This window comes from Apium graveolens, chromosome 8, assembly GCF_009905375.1.
Source record: "Apium graveolens cultivar Ventura chromosome 8, ASM990537v1, whole genome shotgun sequence".
Lineage (NCBI taxonomy): Eukaryota > Viridiplantae > Streptophyta > Magnoliopsida > Apiales > Apiaceae > Apium > Apium graveolens.
Window position 1 is genome coordinate 231,888,784 of NC_133654.1, and position 26,230 is coordinate 231,915,013.

Consider the following 26,230-nt stretch of genomic DNA (forward strand, 5'->3'; position numbering starts at 1 on the left):
GGACGGTAAGTAGGACCTTTTTCAGGGCTTTTTCCAGCGACTTCCCTTTAGAAATTACTTTTAAAAATGCAGGGTTAAGTTGAGAGACCTCGCGGTTGCTTCCGTAGTCTTCGTCATCATCAGAATCAGTGAGGTGATCGGTAGGTGTTGACGGAGGAATTTGGGAGCAACAAAGTCTGAGGTTCGTAGCTCGAAACAAGATCTATGATGGCGGTTCTTCGTCGGAATCGTGAACAGTAATCGGTGGATTCGATGAACACTATTCGTCGGAAAAGATGAACAGTGTTTGGTGGTACTTATTGGTGACTGAGATTGCTTAGGGTTAGTGGTAGCTCCTTTGCGCTCTCATTTCTGACCCCTTACAATTTGCCTACGTACCCCTATTTATAGGGGATCAAGTCAACATAGTTCTTGGGGAACAAGAAATCTAACGGGTTTAGATTTCTTATCTCGAGGCCCAGTAGGAAACCCACTGGAAACCGTCTTCTACTAGTTTTAGGAATGTCCGCCGATGAGGCCCAACCACAAAGGCCCAAGGCTCGTCCGCGGCTTCGATACTTCACGGATAAGGCATCTCCCTAGCCAAGGATAACCCTCCGCTACCAGCTATTTCTCTAGTCCGTGAACGCAGGTATAGCCGTGGTTCACCCCAAATGTTGGACACATCCTTGTCCCCTAATAAGGAGCCCCTATCAGATTGCCGGATATGTGATCCCAAGCTTTTGGGTGCAAAGTGCAGGATACTCCAAAATCTTCCAACGAGGACACCCGTTGACTACAGAGACATAGCTCCCAAAGCACACACCAGATTTCACCCCACATCCCGAATGAGGACACCCATTGACTACAGGAGGAGGTCTTCAATCATCAGGCATACATACCCCTGGAGGTCTCTGACCACGGACACCGCCTTTCCTGTAGATGTGCTACAGGAAGGAGTTATTCAATAGAGTACCTGCATCAAATAGGTTAGGAATAATAATCTCCATCTCCCATGAATCTTCCAAAAACCTGGCCAAGTAATCATGTTGAAGTCTTCCCAAAACTTTCTCTACTTATTCATAGGGCGCGCCCTAAGGCTCACCATGGGAAATAATTCAATCAAGGAATTTCTCACCCTTTCTTCAGTAATTGGGCGCGCCTCCTCACTATATTCGAGGGTGCGCCTCCCATGCATGGACAACTGCAACCATCCATCAACCATTCTCATCATGAGGCGCGTCCTGCTTATACATAGGGCGCGCCCTCATTCCTTTTATGGAAAGATAATCTTATCTGTTCCTCAATTTTATGCGTTCCTTCTTCAATTTTGCCTATTTTATCAATCTAAAACCTGAATATTGTTTATACCAATTTTTGGACATAACAACTACCCCCAAATTCCATATGTCATTGAAGATGGGATTGGAATTTATCTTCATCTTTACTAAAATCTGTATAAATAAACTTTCCAGTACTCCATACTGGGCGCGCCCTAAACAGGGCTTGAACTGTTTAAAGTTCTTAGTTTTGTTCATTCTGAATTTCAAGTTGCTGTGTCAATCATAGGAGGCGCGCCTTCAAGAGGCGCGTCCTAAAATTTGAAATAATTTGAAACGGTTTCCCTTATTCTTCGGTAATCGTGATTGACGTGATTGATTTGACAGTTGTCCTTTTTTACCTATAAATACAGGTCACCATCAGTCATTTTCTTTTTACTTTTACTCTCTCCTCTCTTTTTACTTTCTCTTTCTTCTCCAAAAGCTTCAACTCAGGCGGTGCCATTTCGCTCACAATCGGCCTTCTCCGTTGTCATTTTCCAAATCCTTTCCGGCCAACTTCTTCTTCAATCTAAAAGGTATGTAAAACTTCTCACATTTCTGAATTCTGTCAAATAAATCACACTGCATGCCACATTATCTCTTCAACTTCCTCAACTGTTCTTGATGATATGCATAAAGTGATATATGTATCTGTGTATGTATATGTGTAATTTCGAATTTTTGCCGTTTTAGATCCAAAATCATTGGGTCCAATCTTTAATTTCATATTTCTAGGAATCTCAACCGTTTACCCCTAAAGTCAAAAGCATATATCGCATGACAAGGCGCACCTTTACATTCATATAAGGCGTGTCCTCCTTTTTATTATCAGCAGCGTCATTATCATCCAATCTCCCAATAGCTTAATATTCACACTCTATAGCAGTCTTTATAGATTCTATAATTGATAGGACGCGCCTTCTTAGTATATGACTCATCTTAGAAGGAAGCTGACATAGGTCATAAGAAATACCATTCTTTTAAGCCCACCACTACTTTTCTGTTTCCTTCATACTTTCTTATCTCATTCTCTCGAATTGGGCGCACCCACAACATTTCTTTGGTTTTCTTGACAGCTGGAAGACGAGGGCGCGTCCTCTCCTTTTCACCCATTCAAGAATTTCCTTATCAATTTGGGAATCTATTCGCGTCCAAACACCTACTTTGACCCTCAACCTCCAAACGCCACCATACCCTTGAGTTTCTGAACAGGGTGGTGCGCCTTGTTCAAGATTCCAAAAAAGGTACCCTGATGGGAGATTCTTCAAACAGTTCTTCCACGGACAACGTTCCTTTGTCTCGTAGACATGGGAAGTAAAAGCTAATCCAAAAGGAAAGATCCCCAACTCCTACTAGCACAAAATTAGATGATGACGACTGGTTCGAGAGCTTGAATGCTGATAGATATAGAGTGTTGAAATTGGCATCAACGTAGATGCAGGGCCATCCAAAGTCTCCTATAGGGCTGTTTCTCCAAGCCTATCTCCACAGAAATCACAGGGCGCGCCTACTTCTCCCATTTCTGAGGGCGCGCTTGAAGGAAACATGTCGCCCCTTCGCGATGAATTGAATTTTTTTGATGAGGACTCTTTTCAATTTTCCACCTCTCCTGAACCTTCTCCAATCCCCTTCCAGCACTGGGAAGTTTCTGACAGTGAATTGGACTTTAACCGGAATGAATTCGAACCATGCAGTGAAGCTGTGAAGAAACGCTTTAGGAAGGAGCATGGGAAGCTTTTCTGCGTGGGCCTGTTCTCGGCTTGTTCAGATGAGCAATTAGAATGGCTCATGGAATTTTATAACATGGAAGGCATATGGGCGCACCCTTTAAGCATGATGCGCCCCCATATTTTTAACTACGGGAGAAACTTCAAGATCCCTTGGATGGTAACCAGCCCTAAGTTGGTATCTTTGGGTATAGGCGCGCCCTTACATCCCTATCTTAGGGAAGTGATAGAACTTTATGATGTGGCTCCACTCCAACTCTCTCCCAACAACTACAAATTTATTCTGGGTCTGTTCATTCTCTATACGGACCTGGGTTTTCCTCAGCCTTTGATGGCCGAAGTCACCTATTTTTTTAACTTGAGAAAATATGACCACTGATATTACTACTTGGTTGCAGACAAGCAACATAATAAGAAAGGTTTCCCCTCTGGCAAGCTCAGCCATGAAAAAGGCTAGAAGGAAAACTTCTTTTACTTGTATGATGTTCCAAGACTAAGAATAAGATTCAACATGTCACCAAGTAAGGGCGCGCCCTTTTATTCTCTTTTCCTTGTATTATTTCTATTTTCCTCTTTTTTTTTTCACAACCTTATTCTTTTCAGACAGACCAGTGGCCAAACCACTTAAGGGAGAGCCTAAAAGGCGAGCTGAAGCCCTTCTCAGAGTGGCTGCTGAAAGGTGGAACTTGAAGACTTTAGTTACTAGGACCAATTTAATGCGAGTCGGAATCCTTTCTGACCAAGTAGGAACGAAGTGTAAATTCGTAAAATTTAGGAAAGGTGTCCCTGTTTCTCGTGTCATTGACCTAGATAGTGAAGAAGAGGTTGAAGAAGAAGAAGATGAGGCAGAAGACAGCTCTTTTCAAGACCAATCCCCTTTAGGTTAAATCATTACAAAGTCTAAAGGTGCGCCTTCCATAATTGGGGCGTCCTGGCTTCCTTCCTGTTAGCTTTTGTATTGGCATACTAGATTATTGATAGAAATTCCTGTTAATATTGTTAGACAAACTTTCTGTTACTTAGGGCGCGCCTTTTTACTCGAGGCTTAACACTTTATACATCTTTATCAATGCTATCTTTATCAATTACCTTTATTTACTGCTTTGTTCAGCACACCTGATTGTCAAGTTTAACTAACATGTTCTATGTTTTATGCAGAAATGGCCCCTCCAAGAATTCCCAAGTCATTCGGGGTGCGCCCTGGTGACAAACCTAAGACCAAACCAAAGAGAGATGCTCCTACAACGCAGGCATCCATCCCTACTCCTACTCCCATTCCCCAAACTACTCCTGTCTCGAAAAGGCCCATAATTGATCTAACGAAGAAATAGAGCGCGCCTAAAAGGCCCAGAACAGAGGGCGCGCCTTCAGGCTCATCCGCCGCTTTGAATTCCCTTGGCCCCATGGGTTCCCTCCATGTTTCAGATGAAGAAGTGGAACAGTGACAAGCCATGGACTTGGAAGAGGCCACCCGTGCTTCCATCAAAGCATCCTGCCAACTGTTCATCCACTCCACCCGAGTGGTGGACAAGCTTCTTGAAGAGAAGGCGCACCTCGAGAGGCTGCACGACGACAATAACATCTTGAAGAACACCCTTAAAGACAAAGATTTTCTGCATATCAAAGACATCAAAGCCAAAGACTCTGAGATCTCCTTCCTCAAGGATGTGGTGGCTAATCTCACTTCCCAACTGGAGATTGCCAATAAAAAGGCTACCTCTCTCTATACTGAGCTTGGATGAGCCAACTTGAGGATTGAGTATCTTGAGGAGCAGCAAAAAATGGGGTGGCCTGATGAGAAGAGGGAAATGACTGATGAAGCATTTGCTAACAGTTTCCACTTCTATAGGATTGATTTTGTGGCCAATGACCCTGATTATACTTTTGAGAAATTTGGGGAAGAAACGGTTGCTGAGATGGTGAAGTTCAAGAAGGAGCATGCTGTAGAGATCAAGGCGAGGAGAGTAGAGCTTGGGTTAGAGGAAGAAGATGAGGGCGCGCCAAGAGAGGAAATCTCCAAGGACGCGCCTGAAGCTGATCCTACTATTCCTCTTCAAACCATTCCCCCATCAGACGAATCTCAGGGCGTGCCCTGATTTATGTTTTAATTTGTATTCATACCTAACTTTCAAATACTTCTGAGGAGCCAGCCCTCTTTTGATGCTGTGCAAAGTTGTACGACTTATATTTTGCTACTCTTTAATTTTTGCATTATAACATATCATATGGGTTTACCCGATTCCATCTTTTGTTGCGTGCATATAAAAGCCTGTTAAGGTGCATCAACCATATAGGGTGCGCCTTAATTTTATATTATTTTCTGTTATGATTCCCTTTCAAACCATCACGCACTTGCGTCATACAGAAACATGAGCAACATCCTTCCATAATGGCGCGCCTTCATCATATTTAGAACATAAGGTAAACTTTTTATGGGCGCGTCCTTTAGTATTTAGAGAATGTATATCATGGGTACTTACCTTTTTCAAGGTCTAAAATTGTCCCTATATCATTAGGATCTATAGAATTCTTTTAGCAAAACATTTTGAAATGAGGGTGCGCCCTATTACTTTTTAACATGGAAGTGCCAAGTACCCCTTTCTTATCAGTGATTCTTTTGTAGTAATTTATCTAAAACCAATGGCGCGCCTTATTCTGAAAGACTTTTCCTTAATTTATTCGACCAGTCGTACACTTTTGTTTCTGCGTTATTAATCTGCTATTTAATATATATTTTTTATATAGGCGCGCCCTGTTATGGACGCGTACCATGGTACTCTGATTATGGATTAGTAATTCCTCAATTTGGCGCTTTATGATAGGGCGCGCTTCAAATTTTTTCCAAATGACATTTTTACATTCCAAGCATATAAAGCAATTTGAAGTAACTTATTTCTTTTATTGATAATGCGCTCTAGTGTACAAATTACACCAGTCCCATGGCTACAATGCTCTGTGGGGAAATTATTTGAAATTTTTCTTCCTTCTGCTAGTTCCAAGGTTCATATTCATATGTACTTCCCCCCTAGGCTAGGAGGAATTTATTTGCTACTAGGCTATTACATAGGATTTAATCATGGAACAAAGCCACACCCTACTGATAATACTTCCGTAAATGCTCCACATTCCATGCTCGAGGAATAGGTTTTCTATCCAGATCTTCCAAGCGATAGGTTCCCTTGCAGAGTATAGCTTTGACCTTGTACGGTCCCTCCCAATTAGCTCCAAGCACCCCGTGCTGAGCTATCTTGGTGTTAGGCATAACCTTTCGCAACACAAGATCCCCAACCTTGAATGACACGGATTTTACATTTTTATTAAAATACCTTGCGATTCTCTACTGATATGTAACAAGCTTTAATTGAGAGTTTGTTCGGGCTTCATCTAACAAATCCAAGTGGAGCCTCTGGTTAACTTCTGCATCTTCCTCGACAAACAAGTCTCTTCGGAGGGATCCGACTCCTACCTCCACGGGAACCATGGCCTCATACCCATAAGTCAGCAGAAATGGGGTTTCTCCTGTAGTCGATCTGGGAGTTGTGTTGTAAGACCAAAGGACCATGGGCATTTATTCTGGCCAGTCTCCATTCTTTTCTTCCAGCTTTTCCTTCAAAGTGTGTTTTATGATTTTGTTTATAGCTTCTGTCTGACCATTGCTTTATGGGTGATACACTGCGACAAAATCCTTTTTGATGTTCAAGTCTTCACAAAGCTTCCTTAGCTCTTGTTAGGCCCCAATGTGTTTGTAGAAGGGGGGATTGAATACAAACAATACCGAAAAATCGAATTTAGTGCGGAATAAAAAATTGAAACAAAATTCAAGTTAAATAAAAATATTATTAAACTTGAAAGGTGTTACAACAACTGTATCGATTACAAGGAATTAATCTCAAATTAATTATCACAAATCTAGAATAAATTCGACATGAACTTTTTTCTATTTTTGTAATAAAAAGATTCAAATGCTAAACGCAATTTGAGATTAAGTTCTAGGGAATTTGATCCGCTAGATAGTTACACAAGAACAAGAGAATGATTTCTAGTTGATTTGATTTAACTTTACAAACTAGAAATTATGATCTTGAAGTTTGCAGATGAAGGATGAAATATTTTACTTCTCTTTTCAGCTGAGTTCTTGTTTTTTGACTTGTGTTCTGTGTATTGGATGATGATGAATGTATGTTGCTTCTGTTCTTTTTAAATCAATCAACAGACTCTCATTGAACTGGCAAGACAATCCTGAGCTCAGCAAGACAATCGGTAGGACTATTGATTGTACTAGCAAGACAATCTGATTGAACTACAATGACTTTCGGTATGACAATCAGTTGAACTAGCAAGACAATCTCCTTCCCAGTAAAACTTTCGGTATGACTATTGAAATGACTTGGCATGACAATCCAGATTGTCATGCTAGTTCATTTTCAATTGTCTTGCTGATTTAAGACTGTTTTTAATCCAATTAAACTTCTGAAAATTCTTAATATTAATTCTGAATTAATTAATCAATTAATTCAATTAATAAATAAATTAATCTTTGCAGATATAATTTATTTTCTTAATTAAATTATATGACTTAATTAATTAATAGAGAATTAATACTAATCCTGAGCAGCAACCATTCTTCTGAAAATCTTCTGAAAATCACTGAAAATTATGAATCAATTCCACCACTTCAATGTTGACACTCGATGTACTGTCTGGTTCATGAGTGACTAACTTCCCTGACGTTTCTTCATGTCTTGAATTTGATAATTGATTTTCTTCAGATTAAATCCTTATAATTAATGATACCATGACGAGATCTCTGTCACTTGATTAAATCCACAATCTTGATTTGCATCACTGAGGCTTGATCAATTTCTTGAGCTTCTTCCAGTGAATTAACTCCTCAAGTCTGTAGATGAACCTTGTTTCTGAATCCTCTGACAGATGTTACTTGGGGAGATCTCTTTGACGGTAGATCCACTATTTACTTATTACATTCTTATTTGAGTTGAGTTAAATCCTCGAATATACAAATAGGCTATGACATATGCCTTACAATCTCCCCCTATTTATTTGTTAGACAATAACACATAAATACCTAGAGGATAACTCAACTAACAAATAAGAAAAAGATATAAACAGAAATGCAAAGTAAATACCAGAAAAGTTCTGGACTAGATTTAACATTATCCAGATTCCAAATAGATGTTCCTCTAGACTGAACATATCTTCAAGTAGTTTCATCTTCTTTTGTACAACCACATTTCCTGTTGAGAAGCGTATATCTCTCTTGCTTCTCCCCTTATGAGAATCAACTGTTTAAAGAAGATCACCTTCGTTTACCACATCTCCCGTACAATAGGATCCGCAGATAAAAATCAATGGTACTCCCCTTTTGGAAAACAGCTTCTTACTAGGAAATCACCTTGTGCTTACCACCTCTCCCGTACAATAGGATCCGTAGTTACAAACAATAATGGTATGGTGTAGTGTACATATGTAGGATCTTTTTCTTCCTCCCTGCTATTTCTCCCCCTTAGTTGAGGAATCCTCCAAACTATTACTAAAGCTTTTATCTCCCCCTTAGAAAAGGAATGTATGCCGTTGTCTGAAGGAGTTCTCATATTTCATTTGGTTGGAAAAGAAATAACAAGTAGTTTCTCTTTCTTCCTCACTGTGAGTGTGTGATTCTGTTTAGTGTACCTCACATGTGTTTCACTCTTCTCTCCACTCGTGTTTACACTCATTCTCACAAGTGTATCACTCTTCTCTCATAGCTCCATAATCCAGCTGTACCTGCAAGGAAAATCACCTTAGCCATCCTTAAGGAGGTCACATGTGGTGCAATGAGAGTTCGCAAATCCCCATCCTTGTTAAACTCGTCAGATGAATCTGAGTCATAATCTACAAGTTGCTAGTTTCCCTTTTAGGGTTCCATATTTGAATTCTGGGAAGGTAAACAATGATCCAACGAATTTAACATAAAGATCAAAGTTCCCTTCTAATGTCTGTGAAGACATTTCCTTGTGACTTATCAGGTAATATCTGAATCATTGTCAACAAGTTGCCGATCTGCGCCTATGTCAGATCCACTATCCGCAGATGTATCCAGGAGATTTAAGCCTGGGGAGGTAGACACTGACCACTGACATATGGCTTTTGGATCAGTATCCTCTCCTAACACCTGTAAAGGCAATTGGTCCATTAACGAACCTTGAACAATCGAATCTGACCTTAAAATGGTCGAAACTCTTGTTTCCGTCAACTCATCCTTTGTGTGTGTGACCTTTCCTTGTGCATCAAGAATTGTTTATATTTTAGGTGGTGACAATACAACGGATACCCTGACCGATAGGCAAATTTCAATAGACGCACCCTGTTGAGAGAATGAATCTAGTAACTATTTTTGTGCCTTTTCAGCCATTACATCTTTTTGAGAAGATGTATGGGGGCTAGCAGTTGTCTCGGTTTAAATACCACTCATCTATGTAGGAGACAAAGCTACTGGGTTGACTACAGAACCTTCCTTATGTGGTGCACTAAGGCACTATCTCCCTCACGCTCATTCATACTACATTTAGTGGTAAGATAGTGTTGGTTGGTTCTGTTTCTGTGTTTGTCTTTACAGTCTGGGATAGAAATTGTGGGTTTTCAACCTCATGACTGTCAATGAAAGAAAGTCATTGGAGACTGAAACTGTATCACAGAACATATGGCAATAGAGAGATAAAATGTACTTAAGATCTATAATGAATGAAAATTATACATTTAATCTTTTGAGAGAAATGATGTAAAATAGTGATTTCAAAGGATTTTACATGAAATAAGAGATCACTAATGTATAAAGAAGTTTGATTTTCTCCTAACACTTACTGCACATATAAAACAATATGTTTGTGCCTAGTGATAAGAGAGTTATAAATATGATGACTCTACTAGTTCATATTAAATTATAACTTCAGTTAGAGTGCCATACCATGTCCTTGATGATTGCTTGAGTAGTACACTAGTTCATACCAACCTGAAGTGAGATTGTGAAGAAGAGATTGCATAGTCCAATAGATCTGCAACTGTAAAGTCCATGAACTGTGGTGCATTGACTTCGTCTTTTGACTCACCAACCAGGAGTACACTTGTACACATCTTACTAGAGTCCAATTCCAAGTGTAATGTGCATCAGGTGCCTGATATGTCGTAATATTCTCAAGTCTCGTCACTGGTGCTATATGTTAGATACTGCTTCTTGATAATAACCTAGTACAATATACAAATTTACAATGATAACATTCCCAGCTTGCAAACAGCCATATCCCTCAGATAAACCTTTGCTGTTATCTCCAAAGGTAACCAGGGGGCCAGCTTTCTCAACCATATTTGATAGCAGGGCTCTATCTCTGGTCATATGTCTTGATGATCCACTGTCAAGAATCCACACTACCGGTTCCACCTGTTTAATGCCCTGCACTTACAAATGGATTAGACCTTTTTCGGAACCCAAACTTGGTTGGGCCCGGCATACTTGTAGAATTGTCCTTTTTCAGACAAAACAATATTTTTAATTTTAATGGTCTCAACTTTCTCAATGACTGAACATTTGACCTTGTAAACAGCCTTAACAAATTTCTGTTTAGGCCTAGGCACAAATGTCTCCTTTCTAGCCTTAGAAGGACTAGCAGTCTTAGACCTATCATGCTTCTTATTATTCACATGCTGACGATGAGTAGTCTTATCACTAGAAACATGCTTACCATTAAAATAAGCATACATCAAATTAAAAGCATAAGACATATAATTAGCAACACCACATGTTTAATGAGAGTGATTAACAGCAAGCAATTTATGCATGGTAGACATGGCATTTTTGTTATCCAACTCATGTATGTTTGAGTTAGTCTCAGTTGCTTTCACAACTTTGACTGGAACTTTCGACACACTTGATTCGGAAACAACCTTCTCATTAGCATGATCTTCAGCACATATTTCTTCTTGAATAACATAAGAGGTCACATCAAATGGTTCAGTAATTGATGCTTTATAGAGGGGTTCATCAACACCCTTAAGCACATGTGGTACTTCCCTCCCTTTAGCACAGACATGAGGAGGGGAGTTTATGCCTAATTCTCTAATAGCAACATTGTAAATAACCTATTCTAGATGTTTGATTAACAGCTTGCTTACTGTAGAACTCTTTAGCCTTCGAACAAGAATTGAAGTAGGCTCTAACCTTAGTCTCAAGACCGGTGATCTTGTCTTTGAGAATAATTTCGAGTTTTCTATAACAGTCAACTCTATTCTCTAGAAAAGATACTTGTTCTTTTAACTTGTCTTGATTAATGTACACAAGTCTTAATTCATTGACCTCTTTCTCAAGGTCTTTGATCTGTAAACTTAACAGTTCATTATCACGATGAGAACAATCTAAGTTACCTCCTAGATGATAAACTAATTCAGCATCAGTATATTTTACCTCTTTTCTTGATGATGAAGCTTTTCCATCAATAGCCATAAGAGCAAGATTCCCTTCTTCATCTTCACTATCAGTATCATCCCAGCTTCTTCCCTTTTCCAGATAAGCCCTTTCAGAGTTACTCTTCTGATTTGAATCATACGAGTTCTTCCTTACTTGCTTTGGCTTCCTACATTCTGTGGCAAAGTGTCCCAACTCATTACAGTTATAGCATCTAATGGTGCTCCGATCAACCATCCCTGTTTTGTATCCACCACTGCTGGTGTTAGAGGATGAAGATCCACCTTTCTGGAATTTGTTGTAGTTGGACTTGTATTTGAACTTGGGATTTCTCTTGAATTTGACATTGGAGAATCTCTTGACAATTTGGGCCATTGACTCATCTTCCAATTGCTCCAGCTCTTCCAAGGAATAAAAATCATCACTGGATTGATTTGTAGTAGGAGGATCATATTCTGCTACTAATACATTTTCCTCAGCCTTGGAATACTGTACCATTCTCTCTAACTGTTGAGATTGTTGTTGTTGTTGACCTTCAGCTACAAGAGCAGTAGATGTGATGACCATTCTATCTTTCCCGTAGACTTCCTTTTGCTGAATCTGCTCCAACTCATAGGTTTTTAACACACCATAGAGTCTATCCAAAGAAATCTCACTCAGATCTCTAGCTTCTCTAATGGCAGTGATTCTATGTTCAAGATGAGTTGGCAGTGTTAAAAGGAACTTTTTGTTAACCTCCTGATTGAATAATATTTTCCATTTATGTTCAGGTTGTTGATCAACGCATTGTACCTCTCAAACACTTCAGTAATTCCTTCTCCTGGATTTGATTTAAAATGTTCATACTCAGAGGTTAGGATCTTCAACTTGTTCTCCCTAACTTCCTCTGTGCCTTCATTAATCACCTCAATAGTTTCCTACATGTGTTTGGAATTTTTACAGTTCATCACATGTCTGTTCATCAAGGGATCAAGGGAATCAATTAATATTAATTGAAGGCTGGCATCCAAGGAGGCTTCTTCCTTTTCAGCAGGAGTAAAATCTTCGGGCTCTTTTGGATAGGTTCTAGCTTTGGTAATCACAACATCATCTACTATCACCTCTGGTTCAATAACCATCGGAGTTTTTAGACCCTTCTTTAACAAGTTCAGATATTTGGGATTTGCAACTAGTAAAAATAATAGCATCTTCTTCTTCCACATGATATAATTTTCTTTATCAAATAGTGGAATTTTAACGGTTCCAACTTTTTGTGAAGTCATTATGAATTTTTGAATAAATAAAAATTTAAGGAGTTAAAAAATCACAAAATTCTAGGATCTTGATTTGTTCGTTAACCAGAAGGCTTTGATACCAATTGTTAGGTCCCAATGTGTTTGTAGAAGGGGGGTTGAATACAAACAATATCGAATAATCGAATTTAGTGCGGAATAAAAAATTGAAATAAAATTCAAGTTAAATAAAAATATTATTAAACTTGAAAGGTGTTACAACAACTGTATCGATTACAAGGAATTAATGTCAAATTAATTATCACAAATCTAGAATAAATTCGACATGAACTTTATCTATTTTTGCAATAAAAAGATTCAAATGCTAAATGTAATTTGAGATTAAGTTCTAGGGATTTTGATCCGCTAGATAGTTACACAAGAACAAGAGAATGATTTCTAGTTGATTGGATTTAACTTTATAAACTAGAAATTATGATCTTGAAGTTTGCAGATGAAGGATGAAATATTTTGCTTCTCTTTTCTGTTGAGTTCTTGTTTTTTGACTTGTGTTCTGTGTATTGGATGATGATGAATGTATATTGCTTCTGTTCTTTTTAAATCAATCAACAGACTCTCATTGAACTGGCAAGACAATCCTGAGCTCAGCAAGACAATCGGTAGGACTATTGATTGTACTAGCAAGATAATCTGATTGAACTACAATGACTTTCGGTATGACAATCAGTTGAACTAGCAAGACAATCTCCTTCCCAGTAGAACTTTCGGTATGACTATTGAAATGACTTGGCATGACAATCCAGATTATCATGCTAGTTCATTTTCAATTGTCTTGCTGATTTAAGACTGTTTTTAATCCAATTAAATTTCTGAAAATTCTTAATATTAATTCTGAATTAATTAATCAATTAATTCAATTAATAAATAAATTAATCTTTGCAGATATAATTTATTTTCTTAATTAAATTATATGACTTAATTAATTAATAGAGAATTAATACTAATCCTGAGCAACAACCATTCTTCTGAAAATCTTCTGAAAATCACTGAGAATTATGAATCAATTCCACCACTTCAATGTTGACACTCGATGTACTGTCTGGTTCATGAGTGACTAACTTCCGTGACGTTTCTTCATGTCTTGACTTTGATAATTGATTTTCTTCAGATTAAATCCTTATAATTAATGATACCCTAACGAGATCTCTGTCACTTGATTAAATCCACAATCTTGATTTGCATCACTGAGGCTTGATCAATTTCTTGAGCTTCTTCCAGTGAATTAACTCCTCAAGTCTGTAGATGAACCTTGTTTCTAAATCCTCTGACAGATGTTACTTGGGGAGATCTCTTTGATGGTAGATCCACTATTTACTTATTACATTCTTATTTGAGTTGAGTTAAATCCTCGAATATACAAATAGGCTATGACATATGCCTTACAGCTCTTTACTATCAAACTGCTTCCCATTGTCCGAGATGAGTTTGTATGGGATACCGAACCGGCATACTATAGAATTGAAGACAAAGTCCCTTATCTTCTTTGCTGTGATCGTGGCCAGTGGCATAACTTCTGCCCATTTGGTAAAGTAATCTACGGCCACCACGGTGTATTTCACCCCCCCCCTTTGCTTTGGGAAACTCTCCAATGAGATCGATTCCCCGCATGACAAAAGGCCAAGGACTTGCCAATGAGGTAATGGTAGATACCGGGGCGTTGGAATAGTTGGCGAATCGCTAACAACGATCACAAGCCCAGACAAAATTGAAGGCATCTTCTTTCATAGTTGGCCTGTAATATCCTTGTCTGAGGACTTTCAATGGCAATGAACCACCCCCCGAGTGATTTCCACAAATCTCTTTGTGCACCTCCCCGAGAATATAATTTCCCTCTTCTATATCCACACAGCGTAACAGTGGCTGGTTAAATCCTCTCTTGTATAAAACCCCATCATATTCAACATACTTGGCAGCCTGGTATCGAAGGCGTCGAGCCTGTAGTTTGTCTTCTGGTACAACTCCTATTTGAATATAGTTATGAATGGGGGTCATCCAGCTTTCTCGCGGAATTTCTTGTATCTGGAACACCTCTACCTCTAGAATACTCGGGATTTCCTGGATTCCCAAAGGGATTTGTCCAAGTTGGACGCTGTTCATCTGTGATCCCATCTTGGCCAAAACATCCGCATTACTATTTTCTTCTCGCGGAACACTTTCTAGCCTGGCATTTCCAAATCTTTCCATTAGGCGCTGCACACATCTCATGTATAACTCCGTTCATGGTCCCAGGGCCTGGAAACCTCCGTTGACTTGGTTCACAACTAATTCAGGGTCACTCCGAACTATCAGATTCATAACCCCCACCTCCAGAGCTAATTTCAGACCGTTGATTAAAGCTTCATACTCAACGTCATTGTTAGTGACATAAAATTTGAAATGGATAGCACTCATCAAACGGTGCCCCTCCGGAGTGACCAAGACAATCCCGGCACCTGATCCACTGTTATTTACGGCCCCATCGACATGTAAGATCCACCAAGGGTATGGGAGTTCCTCCCTTTTACCACCAGGAGAATTTCCTCGCGAGGAAGGTTCCGCCAACACTATGGCATTGTCATCTACTTCAGAATCAAACTCAAGTATGAAATCAACCAACGCCTGTCCCTTGATTGTCGTGCAAGGACAATATTCCAAATTGAATTGTCCTAGCTCTACTGCCCATTTTAACATTCTTCCCGACGATTCAGGTTTGTGTAGAATATGCCGGAGCGGATAAGCAGTACGAACTTCTATTCGGTGAGCCTGAAAATATGGTCTTAACTTTCGTGCTATAAGAATAAGAGCGTACACCAGTTTTTCCATGCTGGTATATTTGGTTTCCGCATCCAGCAACCTTTTACTCATATAGTACACGGACCACTGGTGGCTTGCTTCCTCCTTCACCAACACCGCGCTAACAGAGTATTCAGATACCGCCAAGTAAAGAATCAACGTCTCTCCGTCTTCCGGCTTGGCCAACATTGGAGGATTTCCCAACTGCTCTTTGATTCTCAAGAAAAGCCTCTTCACAATCTGGGGTCCACACAAAATCCTTCCCCATTCTTTTGATTGCTTTGAAGAATTATTTGCACCTATCCGATGATTTTGAGACAAATCAATTTAGGGCTGCAATCCTTCATGTCAGGCTCTGCACTTGCTTAACGTCGGTGGGAGATTTCATGTCCAACAGAGCCCTGATTTTTGTCGGGTTGGCCTCAATTCCTTGGTGGTTAACCATGAATCCCAAAAAATTTCCCGACTCGATACCGAATACACACTTCTGAGGGTTCAGCTTCATTCTATATTTTCTCAGAATATGGAACATCTCTGCTAAGTCTGCGATGTGATCCGCCGCCTTCTTAGACTTTACAAGCATGTCATCTACGTATACTTCCATTGTCTTTTTAATCTGCCTCTTGAACATTTTATTTACCAATCTTTGATAGGTAGCTCCTGCGTTGATCAAGCCAAATGGCATTCCAATATAGCAATAGAGTCCTTTATCGGTGATAAATGAGGTGTGCTCTTGGTCAGGCCCATATATGGGAATTTGATTATACCCGGAGTATGCATCTATGAAGTTGAGCAAGGCATGTCCTGCCGTGTCGTCGACCAACTGATCAATTATTGGCAAGGGAAAGCTATCCTTTGGGCACGCTTTGTTCAGATCGGTGAAATCCACACATGTTCTCCATTTACCGTTAGGTTTTTTTAACAACACCGGTTTGGCTAGCCAATCTGGGTAGAAGGACTCCCGCATTAGTCCAACGTCCAAGAGCCTATCTACTTCTTCTGCTAAGGCTATAGCCCTCTCTCCGCTTACGGCCCTGCGCTTTTGTCAAACCCCTTTATGCTTGGGATCAATATTCAAACGGTGGCACATTACCTCTGGGTCGATTCCTGCCATGTCAGAATGGTTCCATGCAAATATATCAAGGTTTGCTAAGAGAAATACCCGAAAGATCCTCTTTTAACCTTGGTGCCAACTGAGATCCAATTCTCAATACTTTACTTGGATCTCTTTCATCGACAGGGATTTCAATTGTATCTTCTGCTGGCCCCATCTTCTCCGTTGGCATTGGTATCCGGGGATCCAGGTCGGGTGAATCATGATTTTCATTGTCCTGCAGAGAAGGCACATCCCCTTTAGGAGGAGCATCGACTTCTTTAGAAGGCGCTCCCTGCATCACAGGGGCATCAACTTCCTTGATATTTTTCGCGGGCAAGGGCGCTCCTTCTGGGAGAGGGGCATCTACCTTATGCTCATCCTGTTCGAGGCTTTGCAAGACGTCAAAACTTTCTTCTAGTCATTCCCCATTGAAATCTGCTTGGACTATGGTGTTTGAGGCCCCCTCTTCTTCCAACATTTCAATTCTGATTGTGTCTTCCAAGAACAACGTTGCCGGAGGAAGTTCAGAGGGGCGCTCGTCTTCTTGCTCGATATAATAATGGACTCGGATCTCCTCAATCGGTTGCTCAATGCTCTTTTCTCGATCATCATCTGATACATCTTCGGTGTGGGAGTCTTTTCTAAAGCCTCTCATAGCTTGCCTGTAGCACTCCTGAGAATCATACTGAGAGCCCTTTATACTCCCCATACCATTTGGCATTGGAAACTTGATGGTAAGGTGGTGGATTGAAGTAATAACCCTCATCTCCCAAAGAAAAGGTCGTCCCAACAGCACATTGTGGGACGACTCCTGATTTAGGACCTTGAACTCGAGCATCTTTATCACGGACAACGGGCTTTCCCCCAAAGTACATGGCAACCGAATTGATCCCATAACTCTAACTCCCGCGCCAGAGAAGCCATAGACCCACGAATCTTCCCCTGACATATCCCGATCAGGTAGCCCCATCTTCTTAAAGGTGTTGTAGTAGAGGATGTTTGCCGAGCTTCCATTGTCCACGAAGGCCCTATGGATGTTTTTGGTTCCAATCTGGATAGAAATAACCAGCGCATCATTGTGGGGGTGATGCACCCATCAGGCATCCGCTTGTCTGAAGGTAATATCCATGGACTCGTCCTTAAATACTTTGGGCGGTCGAGTTTTCACTCTATGAATGTCCGTGAGAGGTCTGAACCGGGCTTCCCTAGCATATCTTGCCAAAGCTCGGTTGCTGCATTCCATCCTAGGATCTCCCCCGTAGATTGTTCGGATGATGCCATCCCTAACAAATTTGTTTTCCTCCAGAGTTTCATTGTTCGACCCCCGCGGGGCTCGCCTTTCTTCTTCCTTTGCTTTGTCATCCTTGTGCTTCCTTACTTCCTTAACTACCCATTCACCAAGGTATCCTTCTTTATTAAGTGCTTCGATCTAATTCTTTAGTTGGCGGCATTCATCTGTGTTATGCCCGGACGACTCGTGGTATTCGTAATACTTTTTCTTATCTCTACTTTGCCAGGATGATAGAGCCTCGGGTTTTCTAAACAGCCCTCTATTTTTGTTTACCTCAAAGATGTGCTCAATTGACGCGGCCAAGGGTGTGTACCGGCTCATTCTATAATCATAGTTTGAGGGAGGACTCCATTCCCTTCTCGTGGTCGTAGTATTCACCCGGTTCGGTCTTCGACTACTCCTTCTGTACCTTGGGCTTGGAGACCTGTCTCTCTTTCTTGCTTTGTTTCTCTGACTTGCGTGCGCAGCTGGTTGTACTTCTGCCAAAGATTGCTCTATGGCTTTGAACGATTCTGCCAAAGCAAAGACGTACGCTAGAGTAGCTGGATCTTTTCCTTGCAAGTGTTTCCAGAAGTCTGAACCAACCCTTAGCCCTGCAATTAGAAAGCTCTTTTAAGGCTTCGTCTGAAGCTCCCCTTACGCTGATGGATTCTGCATTGAACCTCTTAAAGTACAACGTCAAGCTTTCATCCTCCCTTTGCTTGACGTTGGCGAGGGTCGTAACAGAGGGAGCATATCTCACAACCACTTGGAACTTGGTCAAGAAAATAGCTTTCATTTGATCCCAAGAAGTGATTACTCCCGGCCCCAGCTTTTGAAACCATTATTGGGCTTTTTCTCTAAAATTTGCTGCCAGGAGCCGACATCGAGCTAAGTCTGGGACTTGATATACATCCATCTCTATATTGAATCGGACCAGAAATTCCATGGGGTCTGAGCTCCCGTGGAAACGGAGATCGCTAGTTGTGTTGCGATATCCAGCCGACAACTATGCCTCTCTTACAGCCGCCGAGAACGGGGAAGAGATTTCAGCTGTGGCCGTCACTCGGCCTTCCAAATGGTTAAGTAGCCTTTTCAGATCTCCCACATTGAAGGTCCCCACACCTGGGATAGTTTGCATTTGAGGCTACGGATCTTGGGGTTGTGGGGGCTTGCTGCTGGTTCGTGTCCTGGGCATCTTCCGGTATCACAATCACTTCAGGGTTTCGGCCTTGATCTCCCCCCTGATTTACTCCTTGACCTCGACCGCGGCCTCAAGCCGTCCCGCAATCATAATTTTCCAAATCTCTATGATCATCATATTCAACATAGTTATCGCTGTCTGCTCGATTATACCAGTGGGCATCAATGTGGCCACGATAATTGTCACAATGATACCTATCTAAGTACCTACCTCAGCCTCCGCCTCTTCCCCTCCATTGGGGCCTTCTCCATCGGTCGCTTCCATATCCTCGATCATATCGATCCAGTGATCTGCGGGGAGGAGCTCTCTCATGATCGCGGTGCCGCTCCTGATTTCCATGGGAATTCAGGGGCACAGGCGTTGTATCATGGGGTGTCACATCTCCACGATCAGCTTCTTTTTTCCATTCAAGCAACAACATTCTTAAATCATCATCGCCTAAGCGCATCCCCAAACGATCTTTTAAAGCTACGAAGCCTCGTTGCCGATTCTCCGGCATGGACTCCGCCTGTCGGCATTCCTCAAGACTACGTCTAGACCGGTGCGGATGGGCAGCCCCCCGATTATCCGTCCGCAGGATTTCCCGACCATCAACATCTTCTTCCACCAGCTCGATAATTGGAGATGTATCATTGGAATAGTCCAGACGTCACGGGGTTATCGGCATACGCCCTCCTCTTGTATGGCCGTGGCCGGATGAGGCATCTTTATCAGTCATAGGTGCTTTTCCGGGTGCATGAGTAGCATGGCTGCGATGAAGGCCCCTTCTGGTCTTGCGCCGCTCCACGATGCTCAACCTTGAATCAAAGTCGTTCAAAGCATCGCCCATGCGATACAGTTGTTCCAGCAAGTCAGCGTTGTTGATGAGCACAGGCGGCTGTCCCCCAACGTCCGGAGTGGGGCGATCAGTCATCGGTGGAACATAAGGTTCATGTTCATAGCCGTGATCAGATTCTTCCTCAGAGCTTCCATCATAAAAACTTCCATCACGATATTGAGACATCCTTCCTCCTAGATGTAGATCTTGATTAGCCCTTCCTTCTAGCGCCAATTTGTTGACGGAGGAATTTGGGAGCAACAAAGTCTGAGGTTCGTAGCCGGAAACAAGATCTGTGATGGCGGTTCTTCGTCGGAATCGTGAACAGTAATCGGTGGATCCGATGAACAGTATTCGTCGGAAAAGATGAACAGTGTTTGGTGGTGGTTATTGGTTGCTGAGATTGCTTAGGATTAGTGGGGGCTCTTTTGCGCTCTCGCTTCTAACCCCTTACAATTTGCCTACGTACCCCTATTTATACGGGATCAAGCCAACGTAGTTCTTGGGGAACAAGAAACCTAACGGGCTTAGATTTCTTATCCCGAGGCCCAGTAGGAAACCCACTGGAAACCGTCTTCTACTAGCTTTAGGAAAGTCCGCCGATGAGGCCCAACCACAAAGGCCCAAGGTTCGTCCGCGACTTCGAGACTTCACGGATAAGGCATCTCCCTGGCCAAGGATAACCCTCCGCTACCAGCTATTTCTCTAGTCCGTGAATGCAGGTATAGCCGTGGTTCACCCCAAATGTTGGGCGCATCCTTGTCCCCCGATAAGGAGCCCCTATCAGATTACAGGACAAGTGATCCCAAGCTTTTGGGTGCAAAGTGTATGATACTCCAAATTCTCCCAACGAGGACACCCGTTGACTACAGAGATAGAGTTCCCAAAGCACACACCAGATTTCACCCCACATCCCCAATGAGGACACCCATTGACTATAGGAGGAGGTCTTCAATCATCAGGCATACCCCTGGAGGTCTCTGACCACGGACACCGCCTTTCCTATAGATGTGCTACAGGAAGGAGTTATTCAATAGAGTACCTGCAACAAATAGGTTAGGAATAATAATCTCCATCTCCCATGAATCTTCCAAAAACCTGGCCAAGTAATCATGTTGAAGTCTTCCCAAAACTTTCTCTACTTATTCATAGGGCGCGCCCTAAGGCTCACCATGGGAAATAATTCAATCAAGGAATTCCTCACCCTTTCTTCAATAATTGGGTGCGCCTCCTCACTATGTTCGAGGGCGCGCCTCCCATGCATGGACAACTGCAACCATCCATCAACCATTCTCATCATGAGGTGCGTCCTGCTTATACATAGGGCGCACCCTCATTCCTTTTATGGAAAGATAATCTTATCTGTTCTTCAATTTTAGGCATCCCTTCTTCAATTTTTCCTATTTTATAAATCTAAAACCTGAATATTGTTTATACCAATTTTTGGGCATAACAGTAGGAAAGTCAAAGAAATTTTCTACTGTTAGGTGGTCATTCCCCACATATGTAAATACTATCTGTATGATTCAGCGAACTCTTAAAAGTATTATTGTTTCAAAGGTTTGAGTAGTCTTATCATCCGGAGAGTAGGCTTTGAAAATGATATGCAAGTTATGTGTCTGAGTCTTCTCAGCATCAATATTCATTTTACAAAAGCTGACCATATTCACGTACTCGTACAATTTATACTGTGTATATTAATGTAGTCTTAAATGATTAGAACTTGATAACAATAACAATAACAAAGTTATTAAAAGTATGCATGTAATACAAGCTAAAAAAGATAAGAGACAAAGATATATACGTTCCTGAATTATGTAGAACCAATCAAGAGCGCACTCGCAGAGACAACGGCATAGGTTAAGGTCCTGCAGTGGTTAGACATTAATATTTCATTTTCAATACATACATGTGTGTCTGTGTAGAAGAGAGAGCGAGAGAGAATCAAACTTACGGTGGTGAGAACATGATTCACTCCTTTATTGTGAAAAGTAAATTTGTTACCGCCGTAAGAGCATCTCCTACGAGATGCACCTATTAGCTATAAAATGCAGCTGGCAACCAAAAATTTGAAAATATACCTAATATGTAAAAAAACACCTCTCCAACGGAGACACTTATTAGCAAAAAATTTAGATAACGGGAAACCAGCATGCTACATATGTTGAATGAGAACCCGTCATCTCTATCAAATCCATGTTATTTCCCTCCAAAATAAATATATTTTCCCGCTATAATCCTAGTTATGTATGTAGGTATACATGTATATGTTGGAAAATGTAGGATGTAATCCCACTTTGTCAAGTCAATTTGACCAATAATTTGAGTGGATGCATGTTGTGTGCGCGCAACGAGTGACACTTGGAATGCGTTCTCCTCTGAGAGAGCTTTCCGAGGCACTTTGAATCACTCAAAATGACTAAGAGATGGATGAGATATGATCATCCAAAGTTGGATTCTTTTCAAACTGATGGATTTCTCACAATACATAAATTAGCAAGCCCTTTCTTTTATTAAACATAGCTCTTAAAAAATCATCTTTTCTTTTCTTGTTCCACTACTTCAATTGGTTCCCACATCAACAAATTTGGGTTTTAAGACTTCGAGCACAGTAAGTGTCTCTATCATCTTCCCAGTATTCATGAAAAATATTTTTTACACTCCCCTTCATTACACCACACTTCTTTAAAACGAAATCTTGTTCTTCTCGCCACCTTACCACATTTGCGAGTAGAATTTAGGTCCTGATAAACCACCATAATCGGTCGATGATCTGAACACCACCAATCAAGAACCGAAACATTTGCATCTTGAAAATAATACAACCATTTCATGTTACATAAAGCTATATCAAGTCTTTCCTTAACATATTTATTCCTCCATGTCATCTCACTTACATTCTGACCAAAATTTACCAACTTACATTCATCAGTTACTTCTCTAAATCTATTAATAGAAGTCAAGTTTGGTTGTCTTTCTCTTATATTTTCATCCTCTCTTCTTATCTCGTTGAAATTACCAATATAAAACCACAGGCTATTAATCTCTTCCCCAAGCTTTCTAAGAATATCCCAGGAGTGGTTTCGCAAACTTCTAACAAGATTGCCATAGAATTCGGTTAACTCCCAATGAAGGAAACCATTTCAAGCCACTCTTATATGAATATGACCCATCGACCAAGATAACACTTTAATTTCGATGTTATCCTTCCACAATAAAAGCAAACCATCTCCTAACTCAACGCGACCAACAGCCCAAAAATTATCATACTTCAGTTTGAAAGCCAATTTGCATGCCTGATTTTTTACTAATCTTGTTTCAATAAGAAAATTATATCTTGATTATGATCACAAACATGGAAACGATGGGCATTGAATGTCCAGGGGACAGGGGTTCCCAATGCCCGGAACATTCTAACTTATGATTTTCATGGCTCCTGTCGGTCTTGCCTCGCTAAAACTGCCGATATATTAATATCACAAGAAGAATGACTTTCATTACTAGGCATAGACAAACACATTTCCATATCTGAATTTTGTCCAGTTCCAGCAACAACATTAACATTATCATTAGCTTGACTTACATGTTTATTTTTCAAAGTTTGAATAACCATTTGAGATTTAGCCGCGGCTCTAGCTTGATTTTTAATTGATATTTTTTTCCTACTTTCTTTACAACCTTTACTTGGCTTATCTTACTACAATTTATTCCCAATTAAAAATTAAAAGGTGATACGTCTTCTATGTTCTCTCTCATTGACAACCTCTTTCTCATTCCAATTTTCAACTTTTTTCCTTTTTTCATCACTGTTGTATGTGATATTTATTTTTTTACTCCCCACGGTCTTCTCTATATTATACATATACTCATTATTTATTTTTTCTTCTTTTTGCAATTTTAAACAACTTGTTTCCACGTCATGTTCACTTGCAATGCCTTGTGAAATCTCAAAAAAACCCTTATTTTGGCCTGGTTGGGGTATATTATTATTTATACTACCAGACACTAAAGCAGAGAGTAATATTGTACCTTCTTCTTCTTCCCTGATTCTTCCAGAAACCTCCACCAACTCTTGAGAGAGACACCCACCAATCACTTCATTTCTTCCGGTGACCTCCACTTGCATATCCCTTTCTCGGTCATCGAATTTCTAGTTTTTATTTTTTGCTCTTCATTACCAATACCTAAATTTGCACCTGGACTATCTTCCCCTTCTCTGGACATCACTTCCATGTTTAATTATTTCTTCACGAGAATCTTAGGATCAAAGAAATTTTCAAACTTACTATCACACCTTAAATAGGGGCCATATATATCATATGTATGAGCATTTATGTTTTTTACCATCACTTTCTCTTTTTTACAAGTCTCATAATCATGCCCCCAAGTTCCCCACTGATAAAATAAATATGGAAATTTATCAAACTTGAATTATATCCTATTTTTACACCATCAATATTCATGAATCTTCCCAGAAAAATGCTTTGTCCAAGCGGAAATATTATCCGGACTTGCACTTCTCCATCTAACCAAATCTATTGTGCATTATTCTACTTAATATCTAGCACTTCACCAGCCATACTGCTTAACTTATTCACATTATTTATATTTAAATCCCTCCTCAGAACACCTATTATTCTAACCCAACAGTTTACTCTATCAAGTTTTGCATCTCTATATTCACCAGATTTTGGCCATTCCTCAAGAATCAGAAAACACCCATGATGATTTACTTAGCACCCGATACATGTCTCCAACATCCATAAAAGAGAAACCTACCATGGTACAACCCTCTTCATACTCAAAATTTTTGACCCATATTTGGTTTGCCACATATTACCCATAACCATCTGAAAGATACAAACTGATATAGTAAGAAACAGAATAGTGATATATGCGTGAAAAGTAACTGGGATTTTCCTTAACATAAAGTATAGCATTACATGATTTAATAAAGGAGAGCAGCTAACAACTTAAACTCCTACAAACCAAGACATGATCCTAATTTATCTCCACGTACTCCTAACCATCTATGACTACTGCAACGTACACGTTGATTTATTCAAACCAAAATAAAACAAAAACAATTAAATAAAACATGTTTAAAATTAACTCCAACATGCTCCCCCATAATTCTAAACATGTTCCAGGTTCCTGACTCCAAGCAAGCTTCTCATCTTTTCGAATTTTGCAGCAGACAAAGCCTTTGTCAATATGTCTGCTCGTTGTTCGCTTGTACTTACGTGTTTGATCACTATTAAGCCTTGCTCGACACAATCTCTTATTAAGTGATAACGCACATCGATGTGCTTTCTTCTACCATGAAAGACTGGATTTTTCGCGAGATCGGTAGCTGATTTATTATCGATATAAAGAACAACTGGACCCACCTTTATATTCATAATCTGACTTAGCACTCTTTGAAGTCATATGCCTTGACACGCTGCAGTGGTGGAAACAATAAACTCGGCTTGACATGATGATAAGGCCACACATCTTTGCTTCTGTGAGACCCAAGTAATCAAGCTTTCATCAAGGTAGAATGCCATGCCACCTGTGCTCTTTCGATCCTCAACACTTCCTCCAAGGTCACTATCAGAAAATCCAGATAACAAATAACTGCCACGACCTTTTGTGTAAACCAAATCGTAGTGTAAAGTGCCTTTCACATATCGACATATTTGCTTTGTTGCATTTAAATGCAACACGGTAGGTCTCTCCATGAAACTACTTACTATGCCTACGGAATAGGCTATGTCAGGTCGTGTATAGACCAAGTAACGTAATACTCCTACCAGGCTCTTGTAATGAGTAGGATTTACTGCTTCACCATCTCTGTCTGCACCTATCTGTAACTTGAGCTCCATGGGAAATTTTGCAGCATTGCATTCGCTTAAACCAGCTTTTTGCAACACTTTCTTCGCATACGCCATCTGTTTTATCTCGATACAGCCATTTTGTTGTTCGACCTCCAAACCCAAATAATAAGACAACTTGCTAAGATTAGTCATTTAGAATTTACGACTCATCTCCCTCTTGAATTTGACAATGACTGATCTTGAGGTACTAGTGACCGTGATAATCAAATCATCCACGTAGACACCAACCAGTAACAACTCAGTCCCTTCCTTTCGTGTATAAATAGCGTGTAATATCCGGGAAAATTATGTGAATATTTTGTGTTAAATAAATAAATATAATGTGTTTTATGAGTTTAAAATGATTATTGCTATGATATTACGTATTATAATTGATATCAGTGGCCCCGCAAAGACCATATTTTTATCCGATTAAGT

The 26,230-nt window shown here is 40.4% G+C and overlaps 3 protein-coding genes across 3 annotated transcripts; all 3 read right to left on the bottom strand.

Moving 5' to 3' along the window:
* Positions 1 to 14,452: 14,452 nt before the first annotated feature.
* On the bottom strand, positions 14,453 to 14,980 carry LOC141680432 (uncharacterized). The gene has a single exon (XM_074486660.1). The coding sequence runs from the start codon at positions 14,978 to 14,980 to the stop codon at positions 14,453 to 14,455; it is 528 nt and encodes a 175-aa protein (XP_074342761.1).
* A 12-nt stretch (positions 14,981 to 14,992) lies between these two features.
* Positions 14,993 to 15,736, bottom strand: LOC141680433 (uncharacterized). The gene has a single exon (XM_074486661.1). It carries the CDS (start codon positions 15,734 to 15,736, stop codon positions 14,993 to 14,995), a length of 744 nt encoding a protein of 247 aa, XP_074342762.1.
* A 9,624-nt stretch (positions 15,737 to 25,360) lies between these two features.
* On the bottom strand, positions 25,361 to 25,945 carry LOC141680434 (secreted RxLR effector protein 161-like). Its single transcript, XM_074486663.1, has one exon. The coding sequence runs from the start codon at positions 25,943 to 25,945 to the stop codon at positions 25,361 to 25,363; it is 585 nt and encodes a 194-aa protein (XP_074342764.1).
* Between the last annotated feature and the right edge of the window lie 285 nt (positions 25,946 to 26,230).

What these genes read in the sequence shown, in the direction of transcription:
- LOC141680434 (XM_074486663.1), bottom strand. Translation starts at nt 25,945, where the DNA reads ATGACTAATCTTAGCAAGTTGTCTTATTATTTGGGTTTGGAGGTCGAA.
- LOC141680432 (XM_074486660.1), bottom strand. Translation starts at nt 14,980, where the DNA reads ATGAGATGTGTGCAGCGCCTAATGGAAAGATTTGGAAATGCCAGGCTA.
- LOC141680433 (XM_074486661.1), bottom strand. Translation starts at nt 15,736, where the DNA reads ATGTTGGCCAAGCCGGAAGACGGAGAGACGTTGATTCTTTACTTGGCG.